This window comes from Podarcis melisellensis (assembly GCF_964234715.1).
Source record: "Podarcis melisellensis genome assembly, chromosome: 1".
NCBI classification, from domain to species: Eukaryota; Metazoa; Chordata; class Lepidosauria; order Squamata; family Lacertidae; genus Podarcis; species Podarcis melisellensis.
The window spans coordinates 30187270-30215240 of record NC_138528.1 but is presented as its reverse complement, the minus strand read 5'-3'; the positions used below and the strand labels follow the sequence as shown (position 1 = coordinate 30215240).

Sequence of the window (27971 nt, the reverse complement as noted above, 5' to 3'; positions counted from 1 at the left end):
CATCTGACTAGTTCACTAAGAACCAAAATCAACCAAATGTTCATGGTAAGCTAAGCGACTTCATTCTTAGCAGAAAACAAGCTCAAGTTCTATCTGCTATCCAATCCCTCAGACCACAGATCTATCAAGAACAGCAGGCTTTCAGAAAGGAGCCAATTTTGGCAGTTCTGGTGCATCTACCCATTCCCCTCCTCTGACCAAGCAACTTGTTTGAACAGAAAATTCCCAATTCCAAAAAATATTTATTTATTTTCTTTACAATAGTTGAGGTTAATACTTCTTAATAAAACCTTGGCAGGTGTGGCCTGGGCCAGGTCCTTGTGCAAGAGATGTGCAGATTTCCTTACAATACCTTAGCCACCACAGCAAGTGCAGGATCCTTTAGAGATTACTTTGAAGAATCCTGCATTTGCTGCCCGCTCTTACCCAGAGGTAATCAAGCAGGGACTCCAGGAGGAGAGAAACTGAGTGAGAATTCACCACAGTCAAGAGGTCCTCTCTAAAGTGGTCGTTCTGAGGAGTTGGGACCACTGACTCCTGCACCCATTTGTAGGCAGAATAATTATGTCCATTATGTTCTGGTTCTAAGAAAATATTACGTTCCTTCATAAGGAAATCTTCGTTACTCTGTAGGAAAGGCTGGGCTCGCAGAGAAGTCAACGGTGGGATAAGAAGTCCCATTGTTCCTGCCAAATGTCCACAGCTCTGCTAATCGTCTCCTCCTTCCGTGAATTTTTCCTCATTTGCTTCTTTCTGTCTGTCCACTAAATGTTTAGCCGGTACGTGTGTCTTCTTCCCCAGCCTCCATATTGCAAATGTAACTCCCAAAGAAAAAGAGAGGCATGAAGGCAGAGAGGTGGGTGGGTTTTTTAATTAAAGTTCTTCGAAGTGGGTAGATTGTCCTTGACTGCAGTGTAAGAAAAGCCAGATTACAGTACCTTCCTTCAAGTACTTCTTTCGTTTTGACCTGGGAGCAGAGAACGGATGGCTGCAATTTCTCGGCTATGGTTGGCACTGGGTCCCTTTCAACTGCATTTGCAGGATTTCACCACCATATTGGAGAGCTGCTCAACTTTGGGGGTCCTTCCGACGTAGTACAGGATGGTGAGGGGCTCTAGATCCTGAGGCACGCAGCAAGGGGAGGCAGATGCCTCAGGATTCAGTGTATTGTATAGGCCAAGTACCTGGAAAAGCAACCAGGAAAAACACACAGATCTGTTTAGGCCAAAACACAAATCGCCATTAGGCAGAAAACATGCTTCTCTTCAGTGATCTTAAACTGTGTAGCTTACCACACCCAGCTCCACCGCTAACATATTTAACAGCTTGTTAGGCAATATGGTTATTAATTTGCAGCAGCTGAGTAAAGCCCAGCCTGAAGTCAGAAACACGAGTGCAGCCCTGTAGCCCTCAGACCTCGACTCTGCATTCAAATAAGCAAAGCCTGCTCTTTTAAAAACAAAAATCCCTGGGTGTAACCATCCTATGGCCCTGTTTGAATTTCAAGAAAAACAGCTGAAAAAAATCAACTTGCTTTGGCCAGCATCTCCAGATCATGCTGGATTTAATCCAGTCCCTCTCGGATATCTACATTCTCTCCCAGCTTTTTGAATCCTCTACCAATCCAATGAGGTCTCTCTCTGCTCCATCTCATATATTGCCAGAGAGAGAAAGAGAGGGAGTGCCAGATGAGAGCCCTGGGAGACTCTGACAGATTCTTCCGCCTCCTCCTTAGTCTTGGATCTGAACCACTCTTTGAAACATCTAACCTTAGAGCAGTGCTTCTCCCCAAAGGCTGCTGCTTTTCATGCAAGAGGGGGTGTTGGTGATTTGGGGGGGGGGAGAGAGTCACAATCTGCTTTTATCCCTACTAAAAATGCCTCTCTAAATACTGAGGAGTCTGCCTTACTGGAAAAGAACAATTTCCCTCAGCCTACAGAAGCCTGCCTGACGCTAACAATGGTGGCACACGTTCTAGTCCTCAGCTTCTCCCTAAACCCTCATAAATCATTCCTTTAAGGTTTGAAATGACAAGGGTTGCGGAATCCCCTCTACTGGCTTCTCCATAATGGACACCTTTGACCGCTTTTTCGCAGCTTCGCTGTGCCGCTGGCACACCTGCATATTACTAGAATTTGACTGGTGAAGGGTTCTCTTCCTTTGGGAACAGGAGCCAGAACTTCCCTTCACTCCTAATAAACAGATCCTCTCGCACTGTGTGTGTCTTTCCTTAATTATATTTAAACCTTGCCCTGCCCTGTGGGCTCAGATCAGCTTATGGCGGCTTCATCTAGGTCATATCTATCCCCATAGGGCTCACAACCTAAGTAATAGCGTTTTATTGAGCTGCATTGGGGAAACTCTCACGATGCCCTCTCTCCATTATAAAGTATTGCCCTTTCCTCATGCTCTAGGAAATGTCTCCCTTGAGACCATAGCACCATCTGTCTGGCACTGGTTTTCTGTCATTTTAGTCTGAGGTTATGACATAACATCAGCTGCCTTTAAAATCTTGATGATGCCAAGTATATTGCCAGAAAAACACTACCACTTCTTCCATAGGGCTCTCTTCTTTTTGGGTCATCGAGGAATGCAGGAAGCTGCCTATGCTGTACAGATGCCAACACAGCTTGGCTGAGCAGCTGAGACCAGCCACTAGGGATAACATAGATCTCCTCTACAAAAAGCCATAACCAGGAAATGCTTGCAGTGCTTAGAAATAGGCATCCCTGCAACTGCACTATGGATTGTAGACTCTACTATGCCACACAAGTTCAGGGACTTGTACCAGAATCATTGGGGGCGGGGAGTTTGTGGCCTGCACAGGTGAGAGCAAAGCTTAAAATATACAACATCTGACCTATCTCAGAAATCAGGATGGGTTTGGATGGAAGGATTCCACTGACTATTGTACGTCTTGCCCTTTCCCAGTTTTTGTTTCCTACTCTGTAGTTCCTACACATCCTGTACCTTATTACATTTGTTATGCATATGACTCCTTCCCTTCCTCTATTCTGTTTCCCACCCAAAATATTACAGCTGGAACAGAAGTACATTTATGGTAACTTGCATAATTCATCCCATTTCCAATACAGTGGTACCTCAGATTAAGAACTTAATTCGTTCTGGAGGTCCGTTCTTAACCTGAAACTGTTCTTAACCTGAGGTACCACTTTAGCTAATGGGGCCTCCCACTGCTGCCATGCTGCCAGTGCACGATTTCTGTTCTCATCCTGAAGCAAAGTTCTTAACCTGAGGTACTACTTCTGGGTTAGCGGAGTCTGTAACCTGAAGTGTCTGTAACCCGAGGTACCACCGTATGAAGAGGACATGAGGAAACATGCCAGAGGCAACCAGGTGTATTCAGCACCACAAGTACTAGAATTTGACCAATGAAATTCAATGCATGCGAGAAGAGCAGCCTCAACCAAGACACATCAACGATTATTCCCAAGTTCACTCAAAGGCGCATCGATTCTACAGAAAGGCAACTACTGAGGCTGCCATTTGCCAAAGGCCTGAAAGTGAGTACAGAGCTGAGATGGTAGCTGAACCCAGGACTAAATCTAATTCTCACTCCATGTGAAACAGAATCCCTGAGTAGAATACCAACAGCTAGCAAACTACTCCACTCCAAACTTTGAATTACGTTATGAGAAGCCTAAATAGGTACTGATTCTGTCTGAGTGTCCACAGAGTGCCTTTCCATTAGTCATGCCACACCAACATGAGGCAGATCAAAGTCTTGAGCATTATAAAACAAGAAAATAAAAAATAGCTCTGAGAATTAGAAAATGCCATTTCTCTATACAGATTTCCTTCAAACTCACACCCCTAAGTTCTTCTATTGGCAATTTCTGCAGCTAAATGTATTGCTATGCTTTCCTTTGAAACACATCAGCGAAGCTGGGGTGGGGTGGGGTGGGGGTCTTGTCATCTGGGCAGCACTGGCCCCTCCCTACACTCAGCCCAGGCTTGTGACCCAGTGAACTAACACAGCAGTTTGACTTCACCCCTGGAGGCACACTCTATTGTCTCTTGAGACAGGCGGATGCCAACAACAGTTCTGTGAGCCTCTAGAAACTCTATGAACTATGATTTATTTATTCTTTAAGCTGGGGGAGACAGATCTCCCAAATTCTAGGTTCCCTGCTAATATGAAGGAGCTGACATACCGTGCTGTGAGTTGTGTCTGCACTGCGGAGGTATGGGCAAGGTCCAGAGCAGAAGTTGGCAAAGTATCCCTTGGGTTCGTGGACCCATTTCCAGCCCAGGTCTTGCCGAAAGTCAATGTAGAGGCGACGCACACAGCAGTTTTCCTCCATGTTCCTGGAACAAAAGGGTTTGAAATGGAATCAAGGGCTTTGGAGAAAGAGGAACTTCTCCTCTGCACCATAATTTTCACTTGGTGCTGGAAGCCCAAACAAGCGGTAGGCCAGACTAGTGACCTAGCAAGCTGGATTTGAAGTCCACCAGCTGAATATGGCAGCCCAAATTAAGTTTTGCTGCCTGACTGGAATTTGTAACTACTTGCCTAACAAGTCCATCAGCGAAAGCTTTGGGAAGGACTTCCTATTGCACAATGGAGTGTCCCCCCCTCCAAAAAAAAATGGCTCTGGGGGGAGGGTCAGGGGAACCACCAAAACAGCACATGGGGAGGAGTGTGGGTCCTTTGAACAGGCAGGCTGAAATGCCGAGAGGAGGATCAGAAGCGTGTGACCCTGAATTCCTATTTCACCAAAACTGAGGGAAACATTGCAAGCCACTGAGCTCCGCATGTGCAAAGCAGGAAATGCGAAATTCAAAGGCATCCCTCATTGTCAAGCACAATATTTGACTGAACTAGCCATCCCTGCTTTGCATCAGGCTTCCAGAACGTTTCCCCATCACAGTGCAAGCATGGAAACAAAATTAAAACTAGCCAACTGCCAGCCTTGCAGCTGCAGAGCAAACAGGTGGAGCCACAGTTAACCCCAGGGGTGAGGTGGAAGGGAAGGAGAGGGATCCATTGCTTACCTAAAGCAGTAATTGGTGTCGAGGGCTCTTTTCTTCCTCTGGCTTCTCAGGGCGGGGCTCCCCAGCCGGTGGGGGGGCAGCATCATCAGGATCAAGTGGGGGTTGTGCAGGTCCTTCTGCTTCTTCAAGCTCCCCAAGTCCCCACGCCCCACGTGGCTGTCCTCACTCTCAATGCCTGGAAGGGGAAGGGGAAGGGCATCAGCAAAACTGCACGGCCGCTCTAGAGCTGCAGTGGAAAATGTTGGAATCCATGAAGGATGTTTAACAGGAGGGCAGCTTGGGAAACTCTCCAGCAGTACTGGCCCCTGTGAGGTTCCTCTGTAAGGACTGCAGCCAGCCTTGCCAGGAGAAACGAGGTTTCCTCTTAGCCTGAAACCAAGTGTTGTGGGTCATTTGCTTTATAATTTGTAAACTGGTGGTGGGGCCATTAATCTGCTCCTCTTGTTACTGGTTTCAGTCTCAAGAAAGGCCGAGGAAGATTAATGGCTTAAGGAAGATGTCAGATGACTGGAACTGTGCAGCAGAAGGAATATTCAGGATGTGGAGCCTGTGGGTATCGTGGCCACAGCCCAGGGCCCAAAGCCAGGCAGCTGCTAATGTTGAACCTAACTCAGCTGCTGGCTGCCTGTGCCACCTCAGGCTGGCTGCCCAAATTCTTCATGCCCACATCATAACTGGAAACTAGAGTCTAACCAAGAACGCATCAGAACCGAGTTTTCCAGAGAGACTTTAACTTCAGCAATGTATCTGCTTTATGCGAAGACAATTATGCAGAGGTGGACCTCAAGATGTGGGGGTACCCACTGTTATCTTCTTCGTTGGGGTTGTACCACGACAGATTACTACACCTTGACAACATTTGTGTGACTGACTCTTAAAACATTGGGACTGTTGAAATATATACAAAAATATATACAAAAAACAAACAAACAACCTAATCCATTTCAGTAATGAGACTCAAATTGGGTCTTACTAGACCTAAAAATTTTAAGCAATGTAGACTACAGTTGCTTTTGGGGCCCCTTCAGTAGTTTCATAGTAGACCCACCCTTGAATATATCCCTTTACTTTAGCATTCTGTGCCAGTTTCTCTGTCATGGTCTTTCCCCAAACAGTCCTGTGAACTGTTGTTTGGGGGAGATGCTTAGAATTCTGTTAAAAATGCCTAGCATCCCTCACAAAACTACAGTTCCCAAGCTTCCCCACAGAAAGGAGATTACTATCAAACCCATGCATTTGTGAGGTACAGTACGTGTGCCTCCACACTTTTGAGGTACTTCCTGCCCTCCTATGACAACCCCTACACAGGTTTATCATTAAGAAACACAGCAAAACCCACACAGAAACAATGTTTTAAAAACACTCCGGTGTAGATGGGGAAATGTTTCATTTCTCCTGCTTCCCCCTCCAATCTCTCCCCTGTCACCTTTGAACTTGATCTCCAGCACCTCATGCAAGTTCTCCAAGATGTCGCCATTGGACTGGAAGGTGTTACATGGGCAATGGATGCTGATCTCCAGTCCCAGGTTAGATTCTGTTTGGAGAGAAAGAATTCATGTGAACTAGCAGCTTAATGTCCCTGCAATCCAAACAGTTCTTCAGCAATTCTATTTCCTTTGTCCCACCAATGTTTAATTTCCTTGGAGACAACGGCACTGACATTCTCCTATGTTGCGGAAAATGGAGGTGGAGTTTTACATGCAGCGAATATGGACTTTCTGCCCCAAGTGGCGGCTCATGATGCATTTTCCTATCCTGCTCCATGTTGCACAGTTGAAGTCACCTCATGTCCTGACATCATCCAGGTTCCTCACCTTTGCTCCCCAACATTGGCTGCCAGTGGCAGGAATAGGAAAATGCATATTGTAATGACATTAAGACAGGGAAGATGCTATGGATAGAGACTGGGGGCAGGTAAGCAGACCCGGGTTGCTCTTTGGCAGCAATCTCGAAAGCCTTCTAGGGATGGCGGAGAAATTTGATTCTAGATGCATTCACATGGTAGTTTATTCAATTTTTGCAACTTTCCCCTAACTTTTAAGTTCTGCATTACATCTAAGCTTCCACACCACATAAAAGCCACTGCTTGAACTATACAGTGGTACCTCAGGTTAAGTACTTAATTTGTTCCGGATATCCGTTCTTAACCTGAAACTGTTCTTAACCTGAAGCACCACTTTAGCTAATGGGGCCTCCCGCTGCTGCCACGCCACTGGAGTACAATTTCTGTTCTCATCCTGAAGCAAAGTTAACCCGATGTACTATTTCTGGGTTAGCGGAGTGTGTAACCTGAAGCACATGTAACCCGAGGTACCACTGGAGTGGAATATAGTGCAAGTTTAGTGCTCATATCTATATAATTTCCTTCCAGAAAAAAAAATCAGTCTGCAAATTTTATGGAAATGAGTGCTAAACTTGCACCATATTCCATTATAGTTTTGCCATGTTTCACTATATTTCCAGAAGCTCAAATATAATGTGGAAATTAACAGCTAGGGAAGCAACATGAAAATGCAATAAACGACTGTGTGACTGCAGCCTCGGTTTGCATTTAAAGCCGAACCTACTAAATTTGCACTTTCTGAAACAGTACAAAACACAGCTATCCTTCAAAATGCATGCCTCTCCAAATGCAGTTTCCCCAACAAATAATATATGCAAAAGTGCATATACTAGGATAAAGCATGCTTGGAAATACATAAATTAGTGAACGTAATGTTCAAAACAGCATTATATTAGACATAATGGCTTTGGGGGAAAGTGTGTATTAGGCAAAACCGCATACAAATGTGTGGCTATTAGGAGAAATGCCCACTCACATGGTAATAGATTTTCATGAGATTTTCATTTAAAAAAATACGTATATGGAGATGTGGAGAACTGAAATTAATACTGGAAAAATGAGAAACCGATAGAAAGCAACACCGATCCCTAGCAGTTCCACTTTGATGCTGTTTCAAGTTCCACTGAAATTTTGGATGGTCCCGTCCTTTTGAATTTGTATGAGTCCATCCATTTAAGCAGGATTTTCCTGAATTATGTTCATAATAAGATTTAGAGCCCAATCAGAAAACACACAAGAGAGAGAACTCTTGACACTCAAGGCTCCAGACCTATGATAATTTGGTGGGAGAAATCCCACAGAACTTATTTCTAAGTAAATATGAACAGCATTAGGCTGCACAACTCTCCTGTCCTTGTCTTTATATAAATGGTTGAGACCAACAAGAAAGCTTCTTTTTGGAATTCTGTACTGCAAGTCAGAAATCCCACAAAAACAAAACAACCACAAAACCCTAAATGCTGCAACTGGGATCTTTGTTGGGAACAGTAACACAGGTTCATCCGTTTTACATATGTAATTTCGACCTTGAATTTGCCTTGCATTGTCATGGCATTTGAAAGCTCTGGCAAGGGGTGGGGGAAGGAAGCAGTAACCAACATATACACTGTGCAAGTGGAAATTGCTAGCTGCAGTCAGAGGAATTGTCTAAGGCTCTTGAGGATCAAGCTAGAAGCAGCCATTGGATCTCAGCACCTGTTTAATCTTCCCAGCTGGTGGCAGCTGCTGAATCCCACATCTTGAATTCTATAGCTGCCGGCATTTCTCCTGTTATTCTCTGATGAATGCCGAGCCCTGCACCAACTGTTATATTGCACCAGCCGCAAAGCCCTGGGTAAGGTACCTGCTGCTTGTATCTGCAAGCGTCACCTACATCAAAAGCTGTGCGACATGCATGCTACTAGTCAGATTAACAGCTTTGCACTACCAATAGTTCAGTCCCTGGACTCTGGCCAAGAAAAATCTAAGAAGCGTAAAATCGGCTTCTCCTCCTAGAATTTATTGCCTGCATACCAGCTTTGACTGGCATCCAGATACGACTGTACCTGCAAGGACAGGCCAACTATGAATCAATATTCTTGCCTCAAGATGCCCTCATGCCCAGCAGCTTCTTGTGCTGAACAGAAGCAAATTTCTTGCCAATTCCTCTAAGACAGTGTAGACATCGACTTGATGCGTGTGCATTTGGGTTCACAATGGGGTGACAGATTCAGTGGTGTAGCGTGGGGGGTGCCGGCCGCACCGGGCGCAACATCTGCGGGGGGCGCGCTCGCACTCGCAGCTCTCTGCCCCTACCTGGCTCACTCACTCTCTCTCAGCGCTGTCACAGATTTTGCAAAAATTTCGCTATTGCCACACGGATCCCCCTCCTAGCCAATCAGGAAGTGGGATAATCTAGTGGAAGAGACTTGAGTGCTAAAATCCACGGGTTAGGGGGCGCAAATTACTTGTCTTGCCCCGGGTGCTGACAACCCACGCTACACCACTGGACAGATTTAGCCCAATATCGTAGCTGGCCATTGGTGCACCCCCTTACATGAGTTCCACCTTCGTAAGGGTGTGTCGGTGCAACACATGTGTGCTCACATGTGTGCATGTTGACTAGAGCATGGCCTCTACATGCTAAATCTGAAAATGGAAGAGTTACAGCGGTGGTGGTACGTCAGTGGTGAAGCCTGCCAATGGTGACATCTGACAGGATCTCTGCTTCAGGCTCTTCTTTTTTCTGAAATGGTATGTCTCCCAACCTCCCAGAACATTGTTGATTTAAAAACAAAAAACAAAAACAGCCATCATGTCACAAAAGCATGGCAGCTACCAGTGAGAGCTTACATTTTTCTTTTAACCCACAGTGCCCTGGAATGACAGAACTTCAAGGGCACGGCATTTTGAGAAAACTAAGATGAGAAATGCGGAGGGGCCACTCGGTGGCACTTTGCCAAGACCCCTCACAACCCTGGCACAGCTCTGAGGGGCTTGTGGTACCACTGAATCAGTGGCACTGACTTACTGGCAGTCTCATCCCAGCCACCTCCCCCTGCAGTCGGGATACCAGTTGCCCATGAGACCTTTGGGGCTGGGTTCCCCCACCCATCTGACCTTTCCAACTTTCCTTGGGCTACTTTGGTCTACCCTATGTGAAATTTGAGGGGGGCGCTGGGGAGCAGTGTCAAGCAACAGAGTTGGCAGTGGCTTGGTGAGAACAGCGACAGAAGCATACTTAAAAGTATGGGCCTCCCTTACAAGTTAGTTGCCTTGATTTTCTGTAGCGTGGACAGGGTTTCTCCCTCTAATTTTGGCCTTTCAGTCTGTTTATCTAAGAACTGGAGCAGGTTAATGAACTACTTGAGAAATGGACAAAATTATCGACCAGTGAACAGCACTATTACTTAGGATGATGGAAATCCAGTGATGTGCTTTGCTCAAAAGCATACTTCCCCAGAGAAGTTAATTACTCATATATCTGAAGCTGCTGAGAAATCTGTCAGAATACATCCTCACAAAATAGAATGAACCGATAACAGTTATTACTGGTTAAATTTAGACTCTTTTGTCTGCTTCACAGATGCTGTAGTCACTGAGTGAGCATAATGCATCAAAATGGTGATTTGCATGTCTGAATGGCTTGTAGAATTGGAAAGACTCAGGTTCAAATGCCCACTCAGCCACCAAGTCAATAGGTAACCTTCAGCTGACCATTCCCTCTCAATCTAACTTACCTCACAGGGATAAAGAAGAAAGATATGAGGATAAAGAAGGAGGTTTATGCTACCCAGAGCCCCTTAGAGGAATGGGGAGGTTGAAATAAATATGACTAGGTGCCACAGATATCATGTCAAGCACAATGCCTTTCTCAGAGGTCAATATCCTCTTTTTAGCTCTCCCTATTTTGATTCGTATTCCCTTTCCTTGATTAATTGCAAATATGTACTGTATTGCTTGTTATAATTTACATTACTTATTATTTCAGGTATTTATATACCGCTAAACTTCACAAAGCCATTTACATCAAATTATTATTAAATTATCAATAAACAAAACAAAAATGGGAAATAAAAAAATGGGAAATAAATCTTGTCTGAAAGCTTATTTCTGCCGCAGCTTGCCTCCCCCTCGGGGCAAAATATAACATCTTGCCTTCAATTTGTTGGGGGAGATAGACAGAGGGTCAGGAAACTAAAAAATAAAAATGGACAGTGGAAACAATTTAAACATTGTGCTGTGAACGGCGAGTAGTTCACTCTCGGTGACGAGTTATTGACGGACATGTCTGCGTGACCACCTGATCCAGACAAAGAGGATCCCTGAACCTCCTTCCTGCTACACTCACCTCTATGCAAAAGCCATTCTCGCACTGTGTCCGTGACATCAAAGGACAGCCACTCAGGGGAGCCACGCGTCATCACATTCCGGCCACTGAGGTAGCGCTGCTTTGCAATGTGCTCATCAGGCTTCAGGATCTGCATGGGGAGGAAACACGCAAGACCCCCTGCTCAGTTCAGCAACAGCAGCAAGTCTGTCTCGCCAAACTAGAACGGACTAGGACAATCCTCTCCATACAAACATTTGCACGCTTCCTGTGTGTTACCAATTTGCTGGATATGAAGGCGCTGAAGCCCAAGAACGCGTCAAAATAGTTGCTGCTCAATGCAGAGGAGAACCCTCCAAGTTCTGTACATGCTTTAGACAGGAAGAAGTGAAAATATACAGCAGAACACACAAGGATTGACCGGGTGTGATGAAATGCAACAAGGAGGCCAATTAGAAACTGAAGGCTGATCTGCTGCATAACAGCTAGGCAAGCGGCAGCTAATCGGATGGAAAACTGCTGGAAAATTCCACATGTGCTGTCTCCTTGCGCATGGGCCAGCTGGTCCTGTGCCACTGCTTACAGGATTCTGCTTCCAGCGTGTCACCACAAATACTGGCAAAGCAATGCTGGCAAAGAAGGTACTAAAGGGCCAACTATACATTGTACAGGCAACTCCCCATTTATGCGAGGGTTACGTTCCAGGATAATGGGAACTGTAGTCCAAAAACAGCCAGAGACCCAAGTTTGGAAACCCTGAGTCCTAATGTATGTAAGGAAATAATAGAGCATTGGAACATATACAATGTTCCAATGCTCTATTATTTCTTTAAATACATCAGGCTATTCCCTGAAGTACAGCAGTGTTTGCTTTAAATGCAGGAGTTAAATCAGATGTAGAAAACAAATGGGAAAATGGGAGGATGGAGAGATCATTTACAAAACGCTCCCCTAATGCTACAGCTTTGCACATTTCTTCCCCTCCCACATTTCTTCTTTGGGTGCAGAATATTGTAACACCATTAAGAGAAATAACATTAAATGGTGTTTAATAACAGAGGATCCTAGTGTTAGCATTTATGTTTTCGGGGGAGACGGGGCGCCAACTAGACACTTCACTCTGCCCCAGCATTGAGCTTGCTCACCTGAAAGAGTTCAATACGCTGCTCTGTGCGTTTCGAACTGAGGTTTGGCACTCTCAGGACCCGAAACTCAGCCCGGAAGAGGTTGGTGCTGTTCTTCTCTGCCGAAGACACGTTGAAACGGAACAGGTTGGAAGTTACGCCTTTGGGGCAGTAAGTCAGTTCATCTAAGAGAAAAAGAAGGAACCGAAATAACCTATTAGCCAGGATGGCCCATAATCCAACAGATGAGAGGGTCTCAGGCTCATAAATTCAGCACTTGGTGACAGTGTTATTAATAGCTGAGACAGGGTCTAGCTGCGCCTTGATTCTTCTCCCTAAATTGTAGACGCTTGCATAGGAGAAAAATCCCCATTGCTTCCAGCATTGTCATGGTAGGCAGTCGTTTTGCCATGCTGGCCTTAAGGAATCAGTGGTAGCTGATGCCAGGGGAGGAGACCTACTGCTGGTGGAGTCAATGACAGGCAGAGCCAACTAATTCTCATTTTATTACCACCCCCTTGCCTGCTGGTTCTGCCTGGGCAAGACTGAGACAGAGCAGGAGGAAACTGACAGCCAAGGCCAGTAGGCAAATGGGGGCAGGCTGCGTTTGGTGGCACAGTGCCCTGCTCACTCTAAAGGACCAGCCTCCTCTGCAAGGAATAAACCATGGGCAGGCCAACTAAGGCCCAGGGACCGGAAATGGCCCAATCGCCTTCTAAATCCGGCCCACGGACAGTCTGGGAATCAGCATGTTTTTACATGAGTAGAATGTGTCCTTTTATTTAAAATGCATTTCTGGGTTATCTGTGGGGCATAGGAATTCGTTCATTTTTAATTCCCCCCCCCAAAATATAGTCTGCCCCCCCAAGGTCTGAGGGACAGTGGAAAAAGTTTGCTGACCCTTGTAAACCAACCCTGCTGAAAAAGTTTGCTGACCCCTGTAACCCAACAAACCATATGTTAAATTCAAGAACTTCACTGAATTACAATGCACTGAATTACAATGGCTCAATAAAACGTATCATTTTGCCCATAGCTACGTTCCTGGCAGTAGCTCAGGGGTATGGATGATCTCAGTGTCTCACGGAAGAATCACTTGGTTACACGTAATAAAGGTGAGGGGAATGAAGTCTCCAATAGGCACTTGACCACCTAAGTTCACTCCCATACTGGAAGAGGAAACAGGGACACCCAATAAGAAGACAGTGGTTTCTACAGACTTGGGGGATTCCCTAGGTATGCGCGAGTATATTAGTTGTACATATGGCACAGGATCGCCATTGCTTTGGAAATGCAAATCTTTCACACTCTTACATGTTTACAGCCAGGAACCCTGTTGCAGAACCAATAAAGCCACAGCAAACATGCTTAGGGCACCAAGTGTGAAATAGTCCCATGTAGTCACCAAGTCGCAGGTAGTGAGGAAGGTAGCTGTGGCTTCTACTGAGCTGTTGTTCCTGTAAGTGGATTAACAATTCTCAGCATCAAGAAACAAAGAAGCCCTGTGTCCCAGGCACATTCACTACTAAAACACTGCTTGCATTTTAGTTTTCTCTTTCTCTTTTATACTGCACATTCGTTCGTTTCTTTACACCCATTCCATTCCCAATGCTTGGGACAAGCAACAATTGTAAAACTTATAATGGATATATGTTTACATGCATAGGAAAGCAGGAGTGAAAAACCTGGAGGGTTTTTTTTTTGGGGGGGGTAATCTGTCAAGGACCGCATGCTGGTGGGAGACAAGGCTGTGGGCAGGATCAGAGCCAAAAGTGGGTGGGGAAACTCTTTCCCTCCCACCTTCCCTCCTCTCTCTCCCTCCCTCTCTCATTCCTGCCCATCCAGCTTCTGGGGGATGGCTAGATTGTTTGCAAACAGCCACATGAATTTGGGCAGAGGCTAAAGGCTGCAGGTTGCCTGTTCCTGTAGTAAAAGATGGCCAGTTGCACCCTGGTCACCAAAGTCAGACTGGAATATAGACCAGGGGAAGGCTGGGCGGGGTCCTTAGTTCACACACATACAGAGGCGGCTTCCCCAGAGGCACACAGCTGTGGTGTTCTCAGCTGCTTTTGACAAGCATGCCTGGTCCTTTGGGAAGCCTGCCACGCTGAGGCTAAACATGGACCGCAGCCACCCGTTCTCTCTTTGCGATGCAAATGCTGGGATGAAATGCTGGAGTGTTTGTGTGCATGTGTAGGGACCTTCCTCTTTTATCACCATCTGGAACGAGGATGTGAAGCTGCTCCTAAAATATCGGGTCTGCTTTCCTATCAGAGCTTAAGCTCTCCTCCTCCTGCTATCTCACTTCCCCTGCTGGACCCAAGTCCTGGAACAGGACAAATACTTGCGAGGTATCTGGTGGATGGTTTGGAGCCAGAACAGTTTCCTGTGTGTGTAAGCTCAGATTTGCCTGTATCAATCCTGAAACCCTCCATGGAATAAGGCTCTCCCCGCTTCCTGAGGGAGAAAGACGGGGAGGAGACTGGCTTTGGCTCCGAAATTCATTCTGAATCACCACCTGGCAGAGGGACAGAGCCATGGGAAAGTTGAACATCAGCCACTTCTCTTTTTTTTAAGACATGGGACCAAATCCGTTGCTCAGGCAAGTGGCTGGAGCACCACAGATTTCTGCAAGGCAGATCCCTGCTAAATTTCATCCCCATCTTCCTCGCTGTCATCTAAGTTCAGCAGCGTCTCTTGGGATGAAGACAACTTGGTCCCAAAGGACCAACAGAGGAGACGCCTTTGCCCATGGAATCTGTGGTTCAGTTGTTATCACTGTATTGTGGAGATACACAGTTACAGACCGAGAACGTACCTGCCCGGTAGGCTGAAGCCATTCTGCCAGGGCAACCCAGTTTCACCTGGCAGCACCTCTCTACCAGCTTCTTCTGAGTCTCTCCACCCCTTCCACCTTTGTCTTGGCCTGTGCTTTCTCTCTCTACACCCAAGTACACTGCCCTAGCATTTTGAATAGGCTCACCTTGGGCCAACCACCTTTCCATGTCTCCCTTTGACTAATCTGCTTCCTCCTTTCCTCTAGGTAGCACTATCCACTGGCTTTAATCTACATGAGCTTCAGCACAGCTGCACGGCAGGGAGAAGCCCAGCAGCTGCCATGTTTCCTCTTGCAGCAAGTGAGGGGGGCATATCTATTACAAAAGGATCTTGACAACCTCTCCTCAATTTCCCCAGCTTCTTTGGAGTGATTTATGGGTTCCAACTTCCTACTTATGGCGAGTCTAACTTTAATCAAGAGCATTTGGGGCAATGGCATGGTCCTTCTGCATCAGATGTGTGGAGCCAGTGGACATCCAGATCTTGATGGGCTACAATCCTCTCATCGCCCCCAACTACTGGCCATGCTGCTTGGTGTGATGGGAGCTGGAATCCAGCAGGATCTGCCGGGCCATAGGCTCCCATTCACCATAAATGTAGATCCATTATTAATGGCTATTGACACCTCTCTTTCCCTCATCCATTTAGATGAGTTATTCTGACTTTTTAAAAAAACCATTACATTAATCATGTAACTTTTATGCAGGGCTTTGGTCAAATGAATATTAGGAACCATTCACTTCCACAAATGAATCTAGCTGCATTGGCACCTTAATATCTTATTCCAGCATGAAACAACAGGACTGGTTCAAATGTTGTTGTTTTTTGCAGTTGTTATACCCAAATACTTGTGGGAATGTAATGTGCGAATACGTTACTGTATATTCCTGAATGACTTCCCTACCAGTATGCAGGTAGATAGAACAGAGGAGACAATATGTGCCCCTGTACTAGATCACATTTCAAGCAGTTACCTCTAAAGTTTCCATTCGGTTTTGGGCGCAAGGATTTCCCTGGACCCATTCACAACAGCTATATGTTCCCAAATTGTTTTCAGAAGAATCATTCAGAGAACTGATCCTGAAACTGGAGTGTGCAAATTGGCTCTGGGCTTGGAATTTACATCACCAAGAAGAGGCAGGACCCACTGAGCTAAATACAGAAGTGGGTTAATGGAGTGAGAAGGACCTGCCGAAATCTCCTTCACAGCTGGCGGGAAAGTTACCGCTTCCTAACATTTTGTTCAGGACATTGTAGTTTGGTTGCTTTCAACGGCTGGATCTTCCTCAAGTCTTCTGTTTCCCCTACCTCATGTAATCTGGCTCTGTACACAAACAGAATAACAGAACCAGGTTTTAAATCAGCAGGGTTGGTTTGCTTTCATGGGATAAACAGAGAGCGCTGAGATGAGTTTTACCGTCTTGTCAGATGTTGAAAGCATTTTGGGGTCCTGACTGCTCTTCCCTGGAGAGTTGATGTGGAGCAGCTGGATCAACTGTCAGGGTGTTTAAGATGTGTGCTTCCACCTACTGCCTGCTCTACCAGTGTATTTGAAAATAACGTTGAAGATTACAAAACTCCAGCCAGTCTCCAGCGACCCTTCTAAAGGAAACCAAATCTAGGTAGGCGCTGCCCCTCTGGAACTTCTCACTGTTCTGGGAAGCTGGGCAAGAATAACAACACAGATGATGGTTGGCTGTCATCGCAGCGCTGGCATTGCAACAGCAGCGCTAAGAAAAGCTGATACCTCCTGACGTGACTCCACATCTGCATAGGCTCAGCCTCTAGGGCTCCACATTGCCACCCCTCCGTGTGAGAAGACACAGATGCACAACATCTGCTTAGCATCTGCATCTTTGTGGTGCCTCCTCAGCACCTTCCTTTTCCCTGCCACTGATAAAGAGGATCTGGCTGCTCTGCTGTGCTTCCTTCCTGTTAGTAGCTCAGCGACCATCTCCTCTGCATCGGGAAGAGGCTGCCCTGTTACTCCAGCTTTTTCCACCTCCTTTTCCTCATGCTCCACGCTTCCCCTCGGCTTGCTCTCTGGGCTGCCCCCAGTTCTTCTTAGACTCCATTTGGAGACTTGGGGTAGCATCCAACCAAAAAAGATCCTACTTCTTCACCACCACATGCCCTCAACACAGGGAGAGGAGAGGTGGGGGAATTTAGTTTCTGCAGTCAAAAGTCCATGCACTAGCCTGCATCTGTTTTGTTGGATGCTGGCTTTGGTTCCCCTCTTGAAAAGGAAAGTGTGTAGGTTCACATGGAAGTGGCTCCTCACATGGTTTGGCCACTTCCACCATGCTAACACAAACCCTCTTTGTTGAGGTGGGGATAGCGCTGGCTGGCAAAGCTGGGGTTGCCCAAACTGTGTGGGGAGCCACTTTGTAAAAATGGTTTCCTGCCTGGAAAGACATCCACACCGTTTTGTTTTTGTGCAAAGCTCCTGCGTTACTCGGGTCATGCGACCACAGTGGTGTGTGTTGGGGCGGTGGACGGAGTGGATCTGAGCCAAAGGGCTTCAGTGGCTGAACAATTTCCCCTTACATTCCCCTTACGGCTGCAAATCCAAGTGTGGGTTGAAGAGTTGTGGCTATGCCTGATCATGCCCACCTCGCTTCGCCACATGCCAAACATAACCCAAATCCACTCAACTCTGCTTACCTCACTATGCCTAGTGTTCATGTATGCGTGCACAAGGAAGGACTCTTGCCCAGTATTTGTGGTGACCGCTACTCACATATGGAACATTTTAATGTATCTGCTCAGCCCTTCAAGGATACGTTTGGCTTCCAAGCCTCATAATGCCTTTTCTCTCCCAATCCTGAAGTACGTCCCTCCCGCTCTCCCTCTCAGTCTCTCTTTTCCCACTTCCCTCCACCCCTCCTACTTTAGTTTTCTAGACATTGGCTCGGTTTCCTGTTCGTTGGCTGGATTTGGGGCTGATGTTATTCCAAGACACTGAGAGCTGGCTCAGCTCTGGCTTGCCCTGGTGCCAACGCTGCTCAGGATTCTTCACCTGCTGGGAGGGGGCAGTTCCACAGCAAGTGCCTGCCTTCCATAGCTCAGGGTTTCAAAGCAAGTTAGCCTTCTGCCAGCCTCTTCCTGGCGTGCATTTACTCAGTTGCAAGGCTCGCTTTCTTCAATGGGACTTGCTCCCAAAGTGAGCACAACATCGGAGCCTGCCTCTGAGCCACATTTCCACAGCTCCTCCAACCTCTTCACATTGATCAACATCCTGAAAGATACTCCTGCCATCCTCCTCCGGTTGCTGCCTTCGGCACCCCTCCCTCAACAGCACTTGGCCACATCCTTCTTCCCACCCCCAAACCGCTCTGCTGTAATTCAAGAGCCCACGAGGACACCTAATGGCAGCAAAAGGAAACATGGCTTTTGCCAGGATCTCAGAGCCCCCAGATGATTGGAAAACCTGCCTATGCACTCTAAGCGTTTGCCAAGATTCCAGGCCCAGTTTTGGAAAGTGTTTACTGCGGGTGCAAAAATCATGGATACATATGAACAAAAGTCAATGCGCAGAGAGCGCACAGCTTACATGTAAATCAGCCAGGCGCACACTTCCGTACATCTGCCACAAATTCACAGCCAGATGCATTTCATTCTCTCACTCGAATGCTTCCCCCACTTCAACCTGGACACACAAACATTCCTTCCTGACTCATGGCTGCTTAGGATATACGGGTGCATCCAAAACATACACTGGCAACACGCGCAAGTCTTTGCAAAGACAGACAGTGCATCTAATGCTAGATTAGCTGAATAGCCGATATGTGTGCAAGGATACTACTTGCAACAGCACATCTGCCTTGGCATACACTCACAGCACATGCACTGCAGTCAGTGGTGCAATGGGCAATTGTTGCCAACCACTTGGTTGGACAGGATTCTGCATCCCAGAGAAAAGGCATTTCAGCTGCCAAGGCACTGCCTTCCTGATTTCAGAAGCTCAGGCAGAGAAATTCTCTCCATCCCTGCAACCTGGAATTCCCAGGCATTTGTGAGAATCAGAATAATCCAGGGAACCAAGGCTTGGGTCTTCAAACCTGGGTTCAAATCCCAGTTTACCCATGTAACCGTACCACTGTGCCTCAACTTTCCATCCCTACAATATACTTAAGAGTAACCCAAGTCAGATGTGCTCTCCCAATCCTCTCCCCACCATGGAGCTTTTAGTTGCATAGAAACATCTTTTCTAAGTTACCGGGGCAGCCTCTGAGGATCTGATTTTCCCCAGCGAATCTTAGGCATCACCCCCCAACAAAAACCCTTTCGGGGACACAGGATTCGGGACTTACTGTGCTCCGGGAAGCCCTGGATCATGTCAAACTTGTGGATCTCCTTGGCGTAGTACTCAGACTCGGTGTGGTCCTGGGAGCAGCTCTCCTCCTTCTCCTCCTCCATCTCTTCCAGGAGCTCCCGGGTGCTGTTATACAGAGCCAGGATCTGGTAGGGCACGTGGCTCGGCCCCACGGTCTCCGGGGGGCTGGTGAGGCGCAACTTGCTCAGGATCTGGCCCCGGATGGCCTCCACCCTCTTCTTCTTGATGTGCTCCAGGTCCAGCGTCGTGCAGGAGGACAGCGACAGGCTGACGGTGGCCAAGCTCAGCAGGGAGACGAGCAGCAGAGCCCTGTGCAAGTGCATCTTCAGGCGCGGTGACGGCAGGGAGCGGGGAGAGGAGCAGGAGGAGGAGGAAGCGGCGGCGGCGGCGGGACGCCCCCTCGGCGGAGAGCGCGCGCGCGCAAAAGGGCGCCGCCGACGAGGCGGATCCTGCAGGCTGGCGGCGCTCGGCGAGAAGGTGCATGAAGGAACTCCCCGGCCGCGGGAGCGAGGGGGGACTTCTAGGAAGAAGCGCGGGCAGCACTCGGGCAACGGGAGCGGGAGGAGGAGGAGGAGGGAGCGGATCGGCGCCTCGCCCTGCCGGGGTCCCTCTCCATGAGTCCGAAGGCGCACAGCGGCCGTCGAGGGGGCTCCAACCGCCCCCGCTGCTCCCCGGGCTCACAATTACGCGGCGCTGCGCGGCTCCGGAGCCAGGAGCCCTGGAGGCGCAGCCGGGAGCGCACGTGTCGGGCGGGCCCGGGAGCGCACTTGCGGCGGCCGGCGCGCCCCGCTCATGCCTCCCGCTTGGTCGCCATTCCCCCGGCAGGCGGGCCGAAGCGGAGGCGCTTCACGAGCTGCGCCTCGGCTTCATTGGCGGCGTCGAGGGAGGGAGGGAGGGAGAGAGCGAGCGCCGTCGCGGGAGACCCGAGGGCGCTGGCTGGGCTGGTTCCCGGCCGCCTGCCTGCCTGCCTGCCTGCCCGCCTCTCTCTCCGCCGTCTCCAGGTGCCCGGCGGCCGTCTCCTTCCCCTTAGTCCGCCTCGCCCCTCCTCCCCACGGCTCCCCTCGAGCTCGACGGGGCTCCCCGGCGCCGAGCCCCCTTCGCGTCTCTCTCTCACTCTCGCGCCCCCTGTCCCGCCGCCGCCGCCTCCTCCTCCTCTTCCTCTGCGCGCCCTCACAACACACACTGCCTCTCTCTGCTCCTCTCGCCTGAAATTTTATACCTCCCTCCCATGACGTCTCTGGGACGGGCGAAGGGGGAGCGAGCGAGGGAGCGAGCTCTCCCAGCCCAGCCTGCGCGTCCAGCACACTTCTAATGTGTTAAACAGGCGCGTCCTGTGGAAAGGCCCGCGGGGGGGGGGATACATGCACACAGGCACATTGACGCCCACGTCCTGCGCTGATTTAGGGTGGGGGTGCTTGTCTCTCCAGGCCCTGCTTCTCGCGCATCTGCGGTTCCGGGGAAGTGGGGGGGGGGGACATCACAAGTTTTCTCCTGTATGCTGCCAACTCCCCCCACCCACCCACCCACCCCCGAATGAAAGGTTGGCCAGAGAATTCCGCTTCTGACCGCGTGCGCGCGGATTCATGGATCCAGACCAACCACCCGATGGGAACCTCCATCCCACGCATTCGGGGGCGGGGGAGAAGCGTGCACAATTCTGCCCGGGTCGTTGCCAGCAGATAGGGTTTAAAGGATGTGTGAATGGTGATCCGAAACACAGCTGCACCCCGACCTTCACTGCACAGTTTTACAGGATTGGGGGGGGGTGGTGGCGCAAGAACGGTTCAAACGGAATTGATTTCTTGGTGCGCTGCTGAGGACCGCAGCCTTGCTCGCAAGGAAACTTGACGGAAACTAATGGGATGGTTGTAGGATGGATGGGTTGTGGCCGAAGTATGTAGTCCGAGTCCGGATTCTTCCATGGGAATGACCAAATGCCAACAATAAAAGGGGGGGGGGAAGGGGACCTTGGTATCCATCCTTCAGTCACTTTTCTTGCCAGTGTCTTACCTGAGAGTAAGCCCCGTTGAATTCAGTAGGGCTTACTTCTGAACAGATTCCGTCTATGCTTTAAAACAATTTCATGATGGAGAGACATCAAGGTTTGATCTCGCAAAATATACGCAATCTGGCGAGTTTATTCCCCCGTTCTGCTTTCCTTTTTAAAATAGTGTACACCTTCGAAGTGGAGATTGTGAGTTGAGGGAAAAGGCTGGGGCTTGGGACTTTTTAGACCTGATCAAGGCGGGCCCCGCTTCATTTATTTTACAAACATCTCCGGAGGTTGAGAGTCAAGAGTAACGAAGGCAAGCGAACGGTGCCCTCTGGCGGACGAGCTGCGCCGGTGAAGTAGCTTCCAGGAGTCCTTGTTTATATATAGGAGCGATTTCCAAGAAAGCTTGTCCCTGAGCCGAAAAAAGTGTGGGTTGGGTACTTGGCGTGGTGTCCGCCTCCCAGTTATTTCCAGCTGCTAAACAGCATCTCGAAAGTTAAAGCTTACCTAATGTGACCTTTCCATCATATGAGAAATCTTTGTAGTTGCTACAGAAATAGCACACCTGTTGTACGATTTTAGGAACTCTTAGGGTGGAAAAATGCCACAAATTATTTCTTTAGAAAGAAATAGGCACAAGTGAGATGTGTTTGTTTTAAAATATTTATATGACGCTACTGTAAAATATTGTTCAAAGTGGTTTACAAAATGCAGCATAAATGAACTACAAAAGCATGATAAAATTTAATTTAAAAGAAAACAAAAAACACAACCCCACATCTTTAAAAACGGTCTTAAATCATATAAAACTAGAGTAAGCTGACAAACAGGAACCACCAATCACCCAATAAACCCTTGAAAAATAAAAATTGAGAAATGGCATCTTGTCCTTCTTTTCTCATGAGACAGCCAGCGTGGTGTAGTGGTTAGAGTGTCAGATTAGGACCTGGGAGACTTACTCAGCCATAAAGGTCAGCCATTCACTGCTTCTCAGCCTAACATACCTCACAGGGTTGTTGTGGAGATTAAATGAGGAGGGGAAGAACCATCTTGTGCACCAGCTTGAACTCCTTGGAGGAAAAAAAATGCAAATATAAACACAAATTGAAAAGTAAATGATTTCCCCGTATGGGGTTGATACACCATGATCAAACTGGACCTTCAGTGCACAGTGGCTCCAATGCATGTTCCATTTGCCAGTTTAACAGAAATAACCATAAGAGCACTCCACAACATGGCCAAATCACTATCCAGCAAACAATAAGGTGAATGGAAAATTTTACTCGATTTGCTGTGCTTTTAGCAATAGTTTATGTGGTGATGGAACATTCATGTGACTGCTTTATGGCTAGCATATGAGTACCCATAGATTTCCAGAGGGTGGAATTATACACTGTGTTGAACCTCTGTGAGAAAAGTAGGTTAAAATGTTATAAAATAAATAAGGGATGGAGCAGGCAGGAGATCATAAGTAATAATTCTGTTTATTCTTCATTTTCCTTAATAATTAACATATTTCACCAGCTTTTATGGACTAGAGGCCACTTTAACAGATGCACCCGAAGAATGTGTTCAGCTTCAATGTGATAGAAGACCCTTGGTTTGTTGGTTTGTTTCTGCTGCAACAAACAAACAGCTGGAAATGGCTCAAATGAGAAGTGCTGGCTAGCCCTTGAAAGCTATACTTTGGGCTCAGGAAGCCTGGTCTCTCCAGAAGTCCCTTTTATTGCACATTCATGATGACTGGTGCTCACGATGCTATCAGGGTGGTCATACACAATCCTTTTTTCGACAGTTTGCGTCTGCCTTCTGTGAAGTTTTTTGGGGTGGTCGGTCACTTCGTTTCCAGCCGACGCCTATTACACGACTTTTGAAATCCTTTTTATACCACAAGTCTTCTGGTTTGTTATTATTCAGTCTTTTTTCTGCCCTAGCCCCGCCTAACAGGGATGATGTGACAAGCATTACGGAATCCTTTAAGAACAAAGTAAAGCAATATCCACCCACCACGAACGCCCTTTTTTCTTGTGTCCATAACCATGTTGGCGGAATACATAATACACGTGTACGTGTAACGTGTGTGTCTAGTTTCTAAGTTTCTAGGGAGAGGCGCAAAGCCCTGAACCATTCTTGAGGATTGTTAACCCGAGAGCGATCAATTGCACGCAGGGACTTTCAGGCATCCGGGCTTGCCAGGCGCTTCCGACGTTAACAAGCGGGCAAAATATTGCGGCTCCAGGAGGCGCTTTAGCTTGTTGTTTCGGGGTGGCTGGGGAAAGTTGCTGCCGGGGAGATGGAAGTAAAGGGGCCCCCCTCGCTCCCCGCGTGCTGTTGGACTACAACTCCCATCATCGTTAGCCAGTTTAGCCAAAGCCCTGGGATGACGGGAATTGTAGTTCAACAACGTCCGGGACCCAATAAGGTTGACCTGCACGGGGACTGTGGACGGACTACAAAAAGAGGCTGCGGTCGCTTTAAGGGAAATCAGCGGTTGCTAAGGACGCCCGCGGGGGGGGGGCTTTCTCCCGGAAGTGAGCGGCTCGGTCTGAAAGATGGACGACGACTTGGAGCTGGACGAGGAAGTCTGCAAGGGGGTAAGAAGAAGAAGAGCGGGAGGGCGCGCGGCCCGAGTTGCCATGGCGACGGAGAGGCCTACTCGCTGTCCTAAAGCCCGGCGCTCCACGCGCTGCCTTTTGCCCTGTCCCCCGATCTCCCGGAGGAAAGGACCGCCGGCCGAGGGCTTTGGTTGCCCGAGGCAACAGCCCTCCTGGTGGCCCCCCTTCCCTGCTTTATAGCGGGAGGCGGGGAGGTATCTCTCCAGGTGTTGATGGGCTGCAACCCCCAGAGTCGCTGGCCGTTGGTGGGAGCTGGAATCCAACAACTACCTCCTTCACTCCTATTGGCTTTCTTTTAGGAGCCGCCATATATCAGGCATAGGCAAACTCGGCCCTCCAGATGTCTTGGGACTACAACTCCCATGATCCCTAGCTAAAAGGAACCATGGTCAGGAATGATGGGAATTGTAGTCCCAAAACATCTGGAGGACCGAGCCTATGCCTGCCATATATGAACTTCCCTAGAGACTAGCTGTGTAACCTGCTAGCCTTAGCTTGATCATCCTGGCTGTACATCTGCCTCCTTGACCACACATGTTGTGACTGAAGCTCCCCTTTTGAATCATTCTTTGTCCTCCACATAGGTAGTAGCAAAGATGGGCCGACGAGCTCACCAGGATTACACTCCAGAGGAAAACCATCTTAGCCTGACCAGCTCTCCAGCTTTGCAGGTAGGTGTAACTGGATGGGTCAACACTGATTGTAACCTGGACTTAGTTTCACATCAAACATGCTGAAAGACTTCATCTAGGGTAGAAGACTAGGCGCCAGGTTATTATAACCAGGATCTTAACCGTAAGTCAAACTTGCATAAGAGTAAGAACGCAGGAAGAGCCCATAATAAGAGATCAGACCAAAACCCAATCTAGCCCAGCCTCCTGTTTTCCTCAGTGGCCAACGAGATGTCTATGGGAAGCGTACTGAACAGCAATGATTATTTCTCCTCTTCTGCTTCCATTTTAGTAGATGATTAGAACAGTGACTTGGGGGGGGGGGACTTTTGTAGGTAACATCCATTCAGCCGAAGTTTTCATTAAGGCAGGGATGGGGAACTCCCTCCAGATATTGAAATTCAGTGCCCATCATCCCTTAGCTTGCTGGGGCTAATGGGAATTGGAGTCCCACAACATCTGGAGGGCCACAAGTTACCCAACCCTGATTTAAGGAGTTCTCTTGCACTGAAAAAGTAAGGATTAGTGTTCTCAATTGCTCTAACAGAGATTTCTTTTCCATAGTTTTACTGTGTATTCATAGCTAAATACGGAATTATGGCACCCTATCTGAGAAGCAGAAGAGCTGAAATCTTTGGGATGTGCTAGGACCTCCTTGGAAAGTAGAAGAAAAATCAAAATCTGGCTTCTGACTGGTCTGTTTATTTGACAGCCAAACACTCCACCAGGAGCCCTTTATAGGAAAACCAGCTAACAACATTACTGGGTAACTGACTCATAGTGAATAGCCATACCTCTGCTGCAGATTAGACTTTGTAGTTGGTGACATTCTGGCCCCCAGTCTACTGCAGAACCTGGTCTGTTTTCTCTGTCTATATGTTCTCTGGTGGCTGTATCTCTCTTAACTAGTGCCTATATCTGCCTTATGAAGTTGGGCAGTTAAGCTAAGCAAAGGATCATAGGATCATATCTGGTTTAGAGGAACAAAATTTAGTTGATGGGCTGGAAGAATGTGAATATGAGTAGTAGTAGTAGTAATAGTAATAGTAATAGTAATAATAATAATAAATTATTTATTATGAGTTTCCGCAGCCACTCTGGGCAGCTCCCAATTAAGTGTTAAAAAACAATACAGCATTAAATATTAAAAACTTCCCGAAACAGGCCTGCCTTCATATGTCTTTTAAAAATAGAATAGCTGCTTATTTCCTTGACATCTGATGGGAGGGTGTTCCACAGGGCGGGCGCCACTACCGAGAAGGCCCTCTGCTTCCCTGTAACCTCACTTCTCGCAATGAGGGAATTGCCAGTTAGGAGCTAGGAGATCTGGAGAGGTTTTCAGGCTGTGAACACAAATAATTTCAAGTTTAAAATATTGTTCATTGCATCTAAATAAGGAATCCATGCAAATCAGTGCACCTATGTGAATTAATAAGACTTAACCTGAATCAACCTATACCTCTTGAAACAATCCTGTTTCATCATGCCAGTTGTTTGCTCTGTACTTCATTTCCAATCTATCTAACAGTTCCCCAAGACTTGAAAATTGACCTTACAAGCAAATGCTTTACCTTACCAGCATAGATCAGGCTGATTTGTATGGATGCTTTTTGAGTATTATCTTATAAGCACCAGTTGTTCTTTGTTTGTATTGGAAAATTATAAAAGCATTGAAACTATTTTCATTCAAAAGGTGTCATTTGAAAACCCATGTCGTCTAGGCAATATTTATGTGGTTTAAGCTATCAAAAGTTGCTCATCAGTATAGCATTAAAAGTCTAAGCTTTTCCCAAATTCCCTCAGCAGCCAACCCAAAAGCTGCACAGGTGCACTGTTATATCAAAGCAGCGAAGCTAGTGGCAGCCAAAAGGACTGTAAGGTGATACCTTGGTCTGCCAAGCCCATTTGAGACGATTGCTTACTTACTTCCAGACAGTAAACCATGGTTTATTGTGACAGGAATGAACCACAACAATCTTTCTCTGGCATGACATCAAGGAAGAGGTCAGAAGGTTTTGATTCTGGTTTTGATTAACTGCAGTTTAGTGTTACATCTGAAAGCTGACCTATGGTTTAGCCCAGGGTTCAGCAACCGTTTTCAGCCATGAGCCGGTCCACCATCCCTCAGACCATGTGGTGGGCCAGACTATTTTTTGGGGGGAAAGGAACAAATTCCTATGTCCCACAAACAACCCAGAGATGCGTCTTAAATAAAAGCACACATTCTACTCATGTAAAAACACCAGGCAGCCCCACAAATAAAACAGAGATGCATTTTAAATAAAAGCACACGTTCTACTCATGTAAAAACACGCTGATTCCTGGACCGTCCATGGGCTGGATTGAGAAGGCTATTGGGCTGCATCCGGCCCACAGGCCTTAGGCTGCCTACCCCTGGTTTAGCCCAGTTGTACATAATTTCACACATATGTTATAGGGATGTGGGCAGCGCTGTGGTCTAAATCACTGAGCCTCTTGGGCTTGCTGATTGGAAGGTTGTCGATTCAAATCTGCACGATGGGGTGAGCTCCTGTTGCTCTGTTCCAGCTTCTGCTAACCTAGCACTTCGAAAACATACCAGTGCAAGTAGATAAATAGGTATCGCTGCAGTGGGAAGGTAAATGGCATTTCCATGCACTCTGGCTTCCATCACAGTGTTCTGTTGAACCAGAAGCGGTTTAGTCATGCTGGCCACATGACCTGAAAAGCTGTCTGTGGACAAACACCAGCTCCTTGACCTGAAAGCGAGATGAGCGCCGCACCCCATAGTTACCTTTGACTGAACTTAACCATCCAGGGGTCCTTTGCCTTTTTTATTTTTTACATGTGTTATATGTTACATTTTAGATGCAGACTTTAGAATCTTAGGGTATACCTACGAAAGTCATGTGTGAAATGGTCCTACTGTGCTATTCTGCCAAAGTTTTGCTTTTTGCGATGTATCATAGTGATGTAATGTTATTATTTGTACCTCAGACTTCCCATCATGGGAACTGTCCACTCCCTGCAGTGCTACAGTTTGGTGCAAACTTGCTACACATTATGATTGTGGACAACAAGCCACAATTGAGGAGCAGCGTGTTATGCAGTTGTGGTTCATAAGACCCACACGTCAAGTCACATTATACATATATGGCAATCTACACTTGCTATGATATGACATTGCTGTTCTCTATCCAGACTATTGTAGTTCACACGTGCAATGTGCTTAGCTCCTTGGGAATGA

The 27971-nt window shown here is 47.5% G+C and overlaps 2 protein-coding genes across 2 annotated transcripts in view; one reads left to right on the top strand and one right to left on the bottom strand.

Moving 5' to 3' along the window:
- Positions 1-222: 222 nt before the first annotated feature.
- Positions 223-19964, bottom strand: TGFB3 (transforming growth factor beta 3). The gene is given in 8 exon segments (XM_081914797.1): positions 223-1184; positions 4176-4329; positions 5017-5191; positions 6443-6550; positions 11190-11319; positions 12314-12477; positions 19444-19853; positions 19855-19964. Coding segments are annotated over 8 exon segments (1395 nt in total). The 5' UTR covers positions 19950-19964; the 3' UTR covers positions 223-1025.
- Positions 19965-23902: 3938 nt separating this feature from the next.
- Positions 23903-27971, top strand: part of IFT43 (intraflagellar transport 43) — a 43384-nt gene continuing 39315 nt past the window's right edge. The window contains exons 1-2 of the mRNA XM_081915788.1: positions 23903-24053; positions 24659-24745. Coding sequence (XP_081771914.1) covers positions 24012-24053; positions 24659-24745 — 129 coding nt within the window. The 5' untranslated portion in view covers positions 23903-24011. The remainder of the gene's footprint in view (positions 24054-24658; positions 24746-27971) is intronic.